Here is a 14,086-nt window from a genome sequence, read left to right on the forward strand (position 1 = left end):
ACTGGACAGAAAACTCTGGCAAAGCTGTAACACCACTTCTTGATGAAAACCAAAGTGAGCATGGCTTCATTATAGGAGATAAAGATGAGACTACTGCACTAACACCTCAGACTAAAATTCGATATGAAAGGAGTCCACTATCTTCTCAATCACCTTTACAACACATCTCAAGTGACATAAGTAGTGAAGAAAGGAACATCCAAGCTTATGATCACTCACCATTGAAATGGAGAAGACTAGATGATGTGCTTGTATAGTGCAATCTATGCATCATTGAACCAGAGAAATATGCAGAGGCAGCTCAAGACAGTTCATGGCTGAAAGCTATGGAAGATGAACTGCACATGATTGAGAAAAATGATAGATGGGAACTAGTGGACAGACCAACTGAGAAACCAGTTATTGAAGTCAAGCGGGTCTACAAAACCAAGCTTAACTTGGATGGTTCAGTCCAAAAGAATAAGGCAAGGTTAGTTGCCAAAGGGTATGCTCAGAAACCTAGATTAGATTACAATGAAACCTATGTTCCTGTGGCTAGATTGGACACCATTAGAACTCTCATTGCTTTAGCTGCTCAGAAAGAATGGAAGTTGTACTAGCTTGATGTCAAATTAACTTTCCTAAATGGTGTATTGCAAGAAGAGGTCTATATAAACCAACCATAGGGCTTTGTGATCAAAGGAAATGAAGACAAAGTGTATAGGCTGCACAAAGCTCTTTATGGTTTAAAACAGGCACCTAGAGCCTGGTATGGAGAGGTAGACACCTACTTCACTAAGTGTGGTTTTGAGAAAAGTCTAAGTGAAGCTACATTGTAGACCAAGACAAGGGGAGACAAAGACATTCTAATTGTCTCTATCTATGTAGATGACATTATCTATACAGGAAATAGCAAGGAACTATTGAATGAATTCAAGGAAGATATGATGATGAAATATGAGATGACAGATTTGGGCCTTCTACATCATTTCCTTGGTATGGGAGTGGTTCAAACAAGATCCAACATATTCATCCACCAAAGGAAATATGCAAGCTCTCTATTGAATAAGTTTGGTTTGAATGAGTGCAAGACTGTGACCACACCCGTTGCAGCAACTAAGAAGTTAACTAAAGATGATGGAAGTGGAGCAACAAGTGAGGAGCAATATAGAAGCATTGTAGGTAGTCTTTTGTACCTAACTGCTACTAAACCAGATATTATGTATGCCTCTAGCTTGCTTGCTAGATTCATGCACTGCCCTACAAATAAGCACTATGGAACTGCCAAACGAGTGCTAAGGTACATTAAGGGGACTCTAGAATATGGTCTAGAGTATGTGAAAGGAAAAAATACAGTGCTGATTGGTTTCTGTGACAGTGATCTGGGGTGGATCAATTGAAGACAGTAAGAGCACATCTGGATATGCATTCTCCTTTGGCAGTGGTGTTTTCTCTTGGGCTTCAGTCAAGCAAAACTGTGTTGCATTGTCTACTGCAGAGGCAGAGTACATCAGTGCATTAGAAGCTACTGCACAGGCTATTTGGCTTAGATTTGTGTTAGAAGATTTTGGAGAACTTCAGACAGAAGCAACCCCATTGCAGTGTGACAATACATCTGCAATTGTCATTACCAAGAATTCTGTATTTCATCAGAAGACAAAGCACATTGATAGAAGGTATCACTTCATCAAAGATGCACTACAAGAAGGCATTATTGACTTGGTGTACTGTCCTACAAATGAACTTGCTGACATCTTCATCAAACCATTAGCCAAAGATCGATTCAATTATCTCAGGAGTATGCTTGGAGTTAAATCAGGTCAAGATTTAAAGGGGAGTGTTGATTTATAAACTCTTAAGCATATTTATTAGTTAGTTAAATATAGTTTCGTTTTAGCTCACTTTGTAAGCCAAGTGTAAGCTTTCTATTGGATGACTAAAGGAATGGTTGAGATCTCTTTGATGTGTAAAGGATCCAGCTATTAAGCCTAACGGTCATATATTCCCTCACACTATGTGCGTGAGGTTGTAAGCAAGTGAGAGAGTCTGAAGGAATATAACATTCCTCTGCTACACGTATAGCAGAGTCATTTTTGCCAAAATACTGTTTGCTCTAAATTCTTCTTTTCTTCTTCATCACTTTGCCTTCCAAATCTTAGAAAACACTAACAATGAGGAGGGCGAATGCTTACTTGTTTATGCATACATGCCTAACAGCAGCCTTGACACACATCTATTTGGCCCCAGAGCAACCCTGCAATGGGATTTTAGGTGTAAAATAGCCTTAGGCTTGGCCTCAGCCCTTCATTATTTACATGAAGATGTGGAGCAGTGTGTGCTTCACAGGGATATCAAATCAGCTAACATATTGTTGGACAACGATTTCAGCACTAAGCTTGGTGATTTTGGGATTGCTAAGCTGGTGGATCGCAGTTCAGGACTCAGACAACTGGGGTGGTAGGGACTTTTGGATACATGGCACCAGAATATGCAAGTGGGGGGAGGGCTAGTAAAGAATGTGACATGTTTAGTTTCGGAGTTGTGGCTTTGGAACTAGCATGTGGAAGGAGGACTTACCAAGAGGGAGAATACGACGTGCCGCTGTTTAGGTTGGTTTGGCAGCGTACCTTGCAGGAAATATTCTTAATGTAGCTGATGAGAGAATGAGTGAGAATTTTGATAAAAAAGAAATGAAGTGTTTGTTAATTGTTGGATTATGGTGCACTCACCCTAACAGCAAAGAAAGACCAAAAGCAGGCCATGTGATGAAGGTTCTTCAGCTTGAAGCACCATTGCCAGTACTTGTACTTCCATATGACATGCACAGATATGATCATCTCATGCCACAAGACAATGATTTAAGTCCTTCAGCTCGATGTACCATTGCCTGAATGTCGAAAGGGATTTCATGATCATACATCCCGTATCCTCAACAAAAGACCTGATTTGATCTTTCCGTCATTCAATGTGTCTACCATGCGGTTTGTTCATCTATGTAACAATAAACCATTTGTTGGAGAAGGGTTATGCACTCGACAAAGCAGTTCTGTGGGCAAACCCCACTACAAGTTTTTCGCAGTCTTTAGTTGGGATTTGAGGTAATAATGCTGTTGTGATGATTTTTGACATTTGCAGCCATATGCCAGAGATTGTTCCTGCAGTATTTGTTTGTGGAAGACTACATTTGAAGCCTGTATGTGGAATGTGGCTAATTGAATAACAGCAGTGATAAACACGAGTTTCTTTTTTTCCTTTTTTCTTTTTCTATAATAAGTTATTAATTCAGGTTTACAGCACTGTTAATGATGTCCAATAATGTTTATTTCCATTTTAGTCAAATTCTTACACAGATTTCCTATCCCTTCTCTTCTGGTTCTTTTGCTTGTAGTAGTTGTGAGGGTCATTCAGAATTTACTGCTTAGATGGCTTGGCAAACCATCTGGGCGCTGATTCTTATCTTATCTTATATACAAAAGTGACAAAAATGAATCCATATAAATATGGATCCCTTTAAGTAGAAGCAACAGGATGTGATTAATCACTAAATTATTGAACTGCAGCCAAACTCAATAATTTTTTTTTCAATTTCTTTGCATAAGCAGCTAAATGTCGCGATACTTTGAACATATGATGCTAAAATGTATAGATTCATTTCTAAGTATGCTAATACACAAAACATCTGTTTCATCAAAAAATACACAAAACATCTGTTTCATATTTGCATAACATCCAAGACATGTCAATGTGGCAATGTCTGTTTGATGTTTACATACAGTAATGTCAACTCTCTCCGGATGTTCACTGGTGTACATACATCTAATGTAATTGTACCAATCAGAAACTGATTAGGTGCCAACGTAGTTTTCATTTCTGAATTTTTTTCTCATGGTGATAACTGCATTTGCTTCTTTTAATTGCAAGGAGAAAGAATATGCCATAACAGGTTTTCCTAAATAATTATATTACTTAAGCGTGCTCCTAATTAGTCAGAGAAAAAATAATACTTTATATGACCAAATTAAAGAGAAAAGCAGTCGCTACCTTGTAAAGTGATATATTATCAGTAATTGATGGTTTGTTTTCTTTTATTTGTAGTTAAGGTAAAGTCCCAAAACACCAGTTGTATATTAACACAATACAAAATGAACCTTTCAACTTCTTCAATGCACCACTGCAATATGGCTTGCTACAACACTCTCAAGCTCTCTCTCTTCCTCTGCCTCACCCTCTCTGCCTTGGTGTACAGCAGCCACGATGACAAGGAAAGCAACAGGAACGACGAGGCTGACAGCCTTCGGTCTAAGCCTCTAATACTGGTCAAGATCTGGTGCTTGGTTTTGGTCTTTGTTGGGACATTTGCAGCCGGAATGTCACCCTACTTCCTAAAGTGGAACGAGGGGTTCTTGGTTCTAGGCACACAGTTCGCTGGCGGTGTGTTTTTGGGAACTGCTCTCATGCACTTTCTGAGTGATTCAAACAAGACTTTCCAAAGCTTGACTGAGAAGGAGTACCCTTTTGCATTTATGCTGGCCAGTGTGGGGTTCTTAATCACTATGCTTGCGGATTGTGTTGTTTCCTATGTGTATGCTAAGCAAGAGGGCAGTGACCTTGAAGTTCAAGGTAGGTGGTTTTTCTTGAGTTCTTCATTTAGGAATTAGGCACCATTCAGTTCTTCGTTTTGACAAGTACTTTGTCCTAATAACTGCATAGGCAGTCTTAGGATATTGGTTTTACAAGAAAAATATTTTTTACTTGATCAAATCCAATTACTAGGATATCTTCTACTTATACCCTAGACAAGATGCTGACTTCACAATTTTTATTTTCCTATTACAGGAAAGGACGGTCACAAGGTGAGATACATGAACTTTGATATTATATATGTGGGATGTATATAAGTTATTAGTAGGGTAAATGAACTTGCCAGACCTCTAGCACATTACGTTGCGAGATTGTGAAAGAGTACTCCACATTCAAACATATTGCCACTTTATTAATTGTCCAAATTCAATCTCACAACATAACATGTCAGATTGTCTGGTAACATAACATATGTGCCGGTTAGTAATTGCAACTAACTGAGCGTTTTGCTTGTACGCTTCGACAGGGCCACGGCAGTGGTCACCACCCTGCAACAGTTGGTTCAGTTGGGGACAGCATTTTGTTGATCGTAGCCTTATGTTTCCATTCTTTCTTTGAGGGCATTGCAATCGGAGTTGCCAAGACAAAAGCAGAAGCTTGGAAGGCTTTGTGGACAGTCAGTGTGCACAAGATCATTGCAGCCATTGCTATGGGCATTGCTCTCCTCCGCATGCTTCCGAACCGCCCCTTCTTATCATGCATGGCGTATGCTTTCGTGTTCGGCATTTCGAGTCCAGTTGGTGTGGGAGTTGGCATCACAATAGATTCCACAACCCAAGGTGCCACAGCAGATTGGCTCTTCGCCATTTCCATAGGTTTGTCATGTGGGGTGTTCATATATGTATCCATTAACCATCTGCTGTCAAAGGGTTACACAGCTCAGCAGGCAGTCTCTGTTGACAAACCCCATTACAAGTTTTTGGCTGTGTTGTTTGGCATTGGAGTTATCTCTGTTGCCATGTTCTGGGACTCTTGAACAATCAAATTCATCTTACGGTTCCTTCGTATAATTTTATGTCATGAAATTAAAAGTCTCATGGAATACATCCAGGAAAGCATTTATTTTCTCCTTTAATTTTTGGATTGAACACTCTAATGCTTGTCCATTTGGCTGATGCTTTATCATTTATTTTCTGTGTCATTTCGGGGAAGAATTGAATGTGGTTACGGCTTGTATTTTGAATTGTTAGAATAATATCAAGATTGGTTTCCTGTTTAAGCATAGAGTTAAGGTTGAGATAGCTGGGTCCTATCATGTTTGAGGGAGTTTGGGTCGTGAGGGAATTTGAAGAACGTGAAGAGTGGGTATAGGAGAGGCCTTGTGTGGAAGGGACTGACGGCTGAGGGAAGAGCTCAGGTAAGGGAAGGGAGAAGGTTGAAGGGGTCTGGCATTTGTTTTTTCTTTTAGTTTTTTTTTTTTTGGTCTGATTCAATTTTGTTGAAAGTTAACGGTGTTAATTTTGGAGTTAAGGGCTGGACAAGTGTCAAATAAATAGAAAGGGGACATGCATGCGTATAAGATGATTTTCTCTTATCATGCTACTGACTAGGATCTCTCCTATTTCTCTCCCATCATTTTTACTAAAAATTATGTATAGTTAGATGGAATGCTTGAAAACTAATTCTCATAGATTAAAGGAAGAAAAGAAAAAAGACAATATATAGTTTCACCTTACCCTAACAAGTAAGCAAGTAAATTACCTTAAGATCATACAATTCCCTACCGAGACAACAGAAACTCTCAACGGATCCTCCGCGCTGGGCATACCTCTTCTTAGGCTTCCAACAGAACTCCTTGCCGCCCCTGCTAGCAGAAGCTAAGTTATATATCAAAGAGGTATACCTGAATCATGTGTAGGATGGGGAGTGGTGACCCACGAGAGGCTTATGAATACTATTTATTTCCTCAACTGACATAATAATCCACATTTGGCACATATAAAATTCTAGGTTGATTGATATCCATATGGTCTTGAAAAAAATGGTATTATTGGTTTGTTCTGATGTTGTTCAGTTATTGTGCATGCTATACTCTTTTGGTGGGTACCGGGTTTTGCTTCCTTTTTTTTGTTTAGATAAGTCGATACTCGTCAAAATGAACAAAAATGTCCTTATTTATTTTTGGATTTCTAAGGAATCCTTTACATTTGCATGTTTTTGGTTTGAAAGTTGAGGAGTTTTTCTGTCTTTTTTGGAAAAGTTTTGGCTTTTTCCAAAAATGAAAGTTTTTTTGTGTGGCTAAAACCTAAATTTATTAACTTATTTTCATTGTTATAATCCATAGTAAAAACCACATATATGTTTTGTTGTGTTATTTTCACTAAAACTTTGCTATTTATCTACACTGACAATTGTCATTTTTCTAATTTGTAACAGGGAATTGAAAACACATACACATGAGAAAAAAAAAAAGAGAAGCCGTCTTTGCAACCAAGGCAAGAAAAAAAAAATCCCCTTTCAGAAGACATTAAAACTGATGATAAACCAATGAGCAATGAAGAGAGAAGTTCTACTGCGAATTAGTGTATATGTTATTGGAAAGGGCTTTAATAGTTTTTCACACACTGCTTGGCATATAAAACATGTTATTTATCTATCTTTTGTAGGCTGTAACAGTTTTGTGCACATTGCTTGGCATGTAGAACATGTTATCAATCTATTTTTTTGTAACTTAAACTTGCCAACATACCATAATTTAAATTTCCACGTGTATGTAAATAGTATTGTCTTTCCTATGTCTTTTTAGAACTATCTATATATTTTATACAGTTTTAAAACCTGCGGCATTATGCGGGGACCCTTGCTACTAAACCCTAAAGCAAAAGAACAAACTAACAAGAAAATGCCCAAATGGCAATAAAGGTAGAAACATATGAATTGAAGTGGACCACCAAGAAAGTCAAACCAAATTTATAATCAACCGGCAGGCAACAGTGCTACAAGAGCATTATGCACATAGTTAAGTTCACAGTAAACTTAAAACCCTTCTGATTATTGTGAAGGTGGTTTTCAATTGTTGACGCTAAATAATTAGGTGATTCCATATTGGCCCATAAAATCAAGCTTTAGAAAACTTATAACAAGAGAGCAGAAAATTAAAGAAGAGTTATTTTGACAACTAGTGGAAATGATTTCCTTGTGTATGACAAAGAAGAGTTATATTTTTCAAGTAGTTCATACTGTTAGCTTAGCAACACATCGACAACTCTTGGTGAATCAGATAGCTGGAGGAGCAAAAGTGAACTGACTTCTTCATGCTTCTGCATTCAGGAGAAGAAAATCATACACTTTGAAGTTTGTCAACATTACTTTCCTAACTTATACAAGAACGAAAATTGTACAAGGATTTCATCTGCAGAAAATTGCAGCAGAGTCTATCACCGAAACCTCAAATTGTAGCAATGACATTGACTTATAAACTATAATGGACACAGAGAATAAATCTACCAACTACGAATTACTTTTACTGCAAAATCATCATATAAAACCTTTAGGGAAGGTGATCGCTCACATACCTCTATGACATAAGTCTCTCAACTTCATCTGTTACATTATTGTACATGAACTCTCGATGATCATTATTCATGAAACATATGAAAAACCTCTGTGGTAATCATAAATATTCAAAAAGGTGTCACTTCTTTGCGAGAAAAGTAGTGGCCAGTAGGACCGCCATTGGGGAGCAGCGCCAACCAGACAAGGCTTTCAGCACCTTCTTCGATGGTTAAGGTTCCAGTATTGAAGGTTATATCTGTGTTGACAAATCCAGGGCTCACACAATTGATGTAGAAGTTTGGGTACTTCTTGGCCAGAATTCTAGTGTATGCATTCACAGCTGTTTTTGAGACTGTATAGTGTGGGAGCAAATATTTTCGTCTCCAATCACAGCACGCCACGTGGAAAAGAAGATTATCTCTTTTAATTAATTAATTGAACCAGTTTATCTGGCCAATTAATTAATTAGGATAAATATCTTAATTAAATGATATTATCTTTATGTAATACGATAATATCATTAATTAAGATATTATCCTAATAAAGAGAAGATAATGTCATTATCTCAGATATTATCTCCATAAAAAGAGATAATATCATTTAATTAAGATATTATCTCCATAAAAAGAGATAATATCATTAAATCAGATATTATCTCAGTCCGACTCGATCCCTACGAATTTGGGTAGAGAATAAACTCAGCATATTCTCTACGAAACCCTAGCCCCGAGGCTCCTATAAATAGATGACTTCATTCATCATTCAAGGTACATCTAAACCTACTCCTTATACCCGAGAAAAATACCCGAAGCTCTTTCTCCCTCTCCACTCTCCATATATTTTCTCCACACGGCTCCGCCACCACACACGGCTCCGGCCGCCCGGTTCACACCCTACATAAACACTACCTCCGTACCCTTTGCTTAGCTATTGTTTTTCTATAAACACTCGAACTAACTTAGGCATCGGAGGGCCTTTGGCCAACACCCCCCGGGTGTGGTCTATTTACTCCAATCTGCTTTACAGGAATCGAGGAAGAGAGAGAAGGAAGATCGAAGGTTGAAGGATCTAGAAGCGAATATTCTCCTGTGAGATTATTTGCACAAACATTTGGTGCTTTCATTGAGAGCACGAGTTATACTCAACGCGTGCTCAAGGAATCCGTTCCTCCTATTTTCCAATCAACCAAAGCCTTCCAAACAACCATGGTTGGAAGCAAACGCACTAGGAGCAAAACCGCCGCGGCTCAATCCGAGATGGCCCAAAGCCATTCCACCCACGATCCCGCGATCGACATGGTGGCACCGCCACCTCTCGCCACCATGCCACCTACCGGACCTGCGGCCGGATCTAGCAACCTCCGTGGCACTGCCGCCGAACATGGTGGACCCTCCCATCAAGGTGGGCTCGTTACCACCACCGATTTAGGCCCGGTCTTAGAGCAACTTCAAGCGTTCCCTCCATTGCCTCCACGCTCGACCCACGCGGGTACACGTCCAATGAAACCCTAGCCCGTGTGCAATTGGGCTCCACACGCTTCTCTCCTCCCGATCCACAAAGTCAAGCAGATCTCAACCTGAGAGTCGACCAGCTAGCTCAGAGAATGGATGACCAAAATGCTCTTATGAGGCAGCTCATTAATCAAATAAGCGTGGCTCAAAATCTTGGCCTTGGACAACCAGGCGAAGAGAGAAGAATAGACGAACGCATCGGTGGGCAGCTCAACGGGCACCAAGCGGGTCGAGCAGGGCGGCGACAAGGCGATGCACAACCACGTGATCGGCTTGCCGACATGTCGCAAGCATTTGCAAGCCACACACAAAGCAACGTCACGAGAAAGGCTCGGCCCGACTTGCGTCCGTGCTCGCCTGGGCCCGCAAGAAATGTACTTCAAAGGCTAGGCTCCCGGGGAGATCAAAGCTGACAATCGCCGCAATGAGGATCGTGAAGAGAGGCGCTCCGCTGCCCACTCGCAGAGAAATATTCACGAAAGGCTAGGCCCCGGGAGGTCAACCCGGTGACCCTCGCAATGAGGATCGTGAAAGAGGTACTCCCTTGCCCGCTCTCGGAGAACCAATGCTGGCCGTCAAGCTGCAGAAAATCCTCGCAAGCGCATCCACCAACACGTCTCCTAGGCAGCGCGGACGAGAGGACCGACCCTCGCGGACCAACGAGGAGGTCAATCAGCGTCGCCCGAATCGCAAAAGTCGCCAACGAGATGTACCAGCAATGCGCGCGGAAGACGTTGAGAAACTTGTGAATGACCGACTTCGAGACTTGAAGACTGGCGGGAACCTCGAGGATGCACTACGTAAGGAGATGGACCAGGCGATCTCTCCTTTCACCCCGAATCGAGCAGCTGCTCCCGGCGATTCTCAACGCCTTCGTTTACGCATTTCAAGGGAGATTCCGATCCCGAGCCACCTAAAACACTTCAAAGTGTCATGATCCTCCACAAGGCCGACGACGCGCGATGTGCAAGCGTTATAATGACCTTGCGAGCCTCGGACTGGTTCCACACCCTGCCGTCTGGGTCGATCAACAGTTTCAAGGAACTTGCCTATGTCTTCACTAAAGAATACACTTCTTATCGGACGATCAAGAAGAACCCAGATCATCTGTTCAACCTACGCAAGAAGCCCGACGAATCCATTCGAGATTACATCAAGAGGTTCAAAGCAGAAAAGGCCAACATCGTAGGGTGCGACGACCAAATCGCATCATCGGCCTTCAAGAAAGGTCTTCCAGCAGAACACGAGTTATACCGCGAGCTGACTATCACTCCCGGTCGGACTTTAGCGTAGGTCTTCGCGACCGCGAGAACGCTCGCGCCTGGGATGATGATCGAATTGCCGCGAAGAAGTCCACGGCGGGGAGATCGGCGGACCAAGCGGGCGAGCCAAAAAGCGATGGATTTAACAACAAGAATAAGGACAAGCGCGAGGTCACACCCACAAGAGGACGCTAAGGCAGGAGAGAACTACACCAAGTTCACTATCCCTATACATCAAATCCTAGCCCAAGTGAAAAACAAACCTTGGGTAAGAAGACCGCCACCTTTGAAAGGAGATCCAGACAGGAGGGATACTAGCAAATCCTGTGCCTTCCATGGGACGCATGGACACACTACGAACAACTGCTTCGCTTGGAAAGCACACCTCGAAGAACTCGTGAGGGAAGGTCACTGCACGGAATTCATCGCTAGCAGGCCATCCAAGCAGATAGAGGACCGCGACACCGCCAAGGAGTCGCCCCTAAAAGGTCATAAGGATTAACACAATCCTAGCCGACTCCGAGGAATCAGGTTGACCAGCAAAAGAAAAAAAGGAAGATCAAACAAGCCACTATGATCTTCCAAGTCTCAACCGACCTTCGCTAGCAGAAGGCGATCTTGTAATCGGCTTCCAAAAGAAAGATCTAATTGGCCTTGATCTACCACACAATAGCGCTCTTGTCATCAGCATTCAAATCGCTTCGAGGCCATGGTCGGACCGAATCCATGCAGACGAGGCGGTGCAGCCAACATCCTACAATTGTGATTATCCAGCAGATGGGCTTAGAGGCAAATATCAATAAATCAGCCAAGTCGCTGCGGCTTCAATGGAGCAACAGCGATTACCGTAGGCACGATAGAGCTCGCGTCTACGCCCCACACTGTAGTCGGCTCGCAAAGCGTTCATGGTCATTGATGAAGTCTCACCCTACAATGGCATTCTAGGCAGACCATGGATCAGCAAGATCAACGCCATCACCTCCGCCACGCATCGAAGATTCGCTACCCCATTCCTTGGGGTGGGATCGGCCAAATCAGCGAATCGGCAATGGCGAGGAAATGCTCAGCTCAAGGGCTGAAGAAAGGCAAGCAAACACAGTTCCTCACAGCAGAATCAGCAGATCTAAAGGGAGTAGAACAAGCAGATGAAAGCAGATCCCGTTTACGGCCGAGCAGGCCAAAAAGGAAAGGGAATGACTACTCCCAATAGCAATCAAAGAATCAGGACCAAGTCGGGAATCCGTCGAGGTCTATCTGAAGAAGGATGGAAGCCCGAGGAGGCGTTGAGCTAGTACCCCTTGATCGACAAGCGGAGAGAAGCGCGGATCGGCTCGCGCTAAGCCGGAGGAAAAGCGAGCTTGTAGCCTTCCTCCGAACAACAAAGCGTATTTGCATGGTCACCATCGACATGCGGCATCGATCCCCGGATCATCCGCCATCGCCTACACGTCAACCCGACCATCAAGCACTGAGCGCGAAGAGAGCGCAACCGCCCCAGGCGGTCGCCATCATTGAAGCGAGATCGACAAGCTTCTAGCGGTTTCATTGAAGAAGTCTCATACGCAGAATGGTGGCGAGCGTTGTTCTAGTAGCAAAGAAAGATAAAGGCCTGTGGAGAGTGTGCGTCGACTATACTGACCTCAACAAGGCATGTCCTAAAGATAACTTTCCACTACCGAGAATTGACCAGCTCGTTGATTCAACTTCCGGCAATCAACTGCTAAGCTTCATGGACGCCTACTCCGGTTACAACCGGATCATGATGCATGAAGACGACAAGGCAAATACCTCTTTCATCATCGAAAGAGGTACCTACTGCTACAAGGTCATGCCCTTTGGGCTGAAGAACGCCGGGGCAACCTACCAAAGGCTGGTGAACAAAATTTTCAAGGAGCAAATCGGCAAGACTATGGAGGTCTACGTAGACGACATGCTAGTCAAAGCTCCTGAGCGAGCAGACCACATCAAGAATCTTGCCGAGGCATTTAGCCTACTCCAAAAATACAATATGAAGTTGAACCCGAGCAAATGCACATTTGAAGTCTCGTCCGGCCAATTCCTTGGATACTTAGTTACCCAAAGAGGAATTGAGGACATCCAAATCAAATCAAGGCTATACTCAACATGAAATCACCTGCCACAACAAAGGAGATACAAAGTCTAACGGGTAGGGCGAGCTCTCAACCGATTCCTCTCGAGATCTACCGACAAATGCAGGCCATTTTTCAAAGCCTTGAAGAAGGGACACAAAGACAAGTGGGATGACGAGTGTGAAGTAGCTTTTCAAAACTTGAAAACTTACCTCACTTCACCTCCATTGCTCTCAAAACCGATACCAGGCGAGGACTTGTACATCTACCTAGCGGTGTCCCACTCAAGCTGTCAGCTCGGCTCTCATCCGAGAAGAGTCGGGCACAACATCCGGTATTCTACACTTCAAAAGCTCTCCTCGATGCAGAGACTCGCTATCCGAAAATGGAGAAGCTCATTCTTTCGCTTGTGGTTTCTGCGAGAAAGTTAAGGCCCTACTATCAAGCACACCGGATAATTGTCATAACAGAATTTCCTTTGAGATCGATCCTTCACAGCCGAGTGCTTCTCGACTCATGAAATGGGCTATCGAACTCAATCAATACGACCTCCTCTCTACCGGCGAAGGCGCTCACGAAAGCCCGGGCTTTAGCAGATTTTGTTGTAGAGTTTACTCACCAAGAAGAGAAGATGGTCGAAAGCAAGAAAAGCGACGACACCTCCCACCGATTGAACCTACCTAACGACATGTGGCGGTTGCATGTAGGCGGAGCATCAAATCACAAAGGAGCGGGAGCAGGAGTCGTCATAATCCTCAGACGGAACCTTGTTGGAACAAGCTATCACACTAGGCTTTTGCTTCAAACAACGAGGCGAGAATATGAGTCGCTTGCGGGACTCGCCAGCGAAAGAGCTGTCGATCAAGAGACTGACCATCTACTCAGACTCCCAACGATCACGAATCAAGCCTCGGTGAGTACATGGCAAAGCATCCAAGAATGGTCCAGTACCTCGACAAAGTCCAAAGACTTTTGAAAGAATTCCCTACTTTCACCATCCAACAAGTTCCACGGGCAGAGAACACTCATGCAGATGCATTGGCGAGCCTAGGATCAAGATCTGGACACCAGTTGAGCGCTCCATCGTTGAACACCTTGACCGGCCAAG

General features: G+C 42.9%; 1 protein-coding gene and 1 pseudogene across 1 annotated transcript; both read left to right on the plus strand.

Moving 5' to 3' along the window:
• Nucleotides 1-326: 326 nt before the first annotated feature.
• On the plus strand, nucleotides 327-3,285 carry LOC148919043 (uncharacterized; annotated as a pseudogene).
• An 871-nt stretch (nucleotides 3,286-4,156) lies between these two features.
• Nucleotides 4,157-5,615, plus strand: LOC103342755 (zinc transporter 11-like). The gene is made up of 3 exons (XM_089048858.1): nucleotides 4,157-4,599; nucleotides 4,816-4,832; nucleotides 5,087-5,615. The coding sequence occupies exons 1-3, from the start codon at nucleotides 4,158-4,160 to the stop codon at nucleotides 5,594-5,596; spliced, it is 969 nt and encodes a 322-aa protein (XP_088904984.1). The 5' UTR covers nucleotide 4,157; the 3' UTR covers nucleotides 5,597-5,615.
• The last annotated feature ends 8,471 nt before the right edge of the window (nucleotides 5,616-14,086 follow it).

The sequence above is a fragment of the Prunus mume genome, linkage group LG3 (genome assembly GCF_029339155.1).
Source record: "Prunus mume cultivar Tortuosa linkage group LG3, ASM2933915v1, whole genome shotgun sequence".
Classification (NCBI taxonomy): domain Eukaryota; kingdom Viridiplantae; phylum Streptophyta; class Magnoliopsida; order Rosales; family Rosaceae; genus Prunus; species Prunus mume.

Coding starts and splice junctions, on each gene's coding strand:
- LOC103342755 (XM_089048858.1), top strand. CDS start 4,158: ATGGCTTGCTACAACACTCTCAAGCTCTCTCTCTTCCTCTGCCTCACC.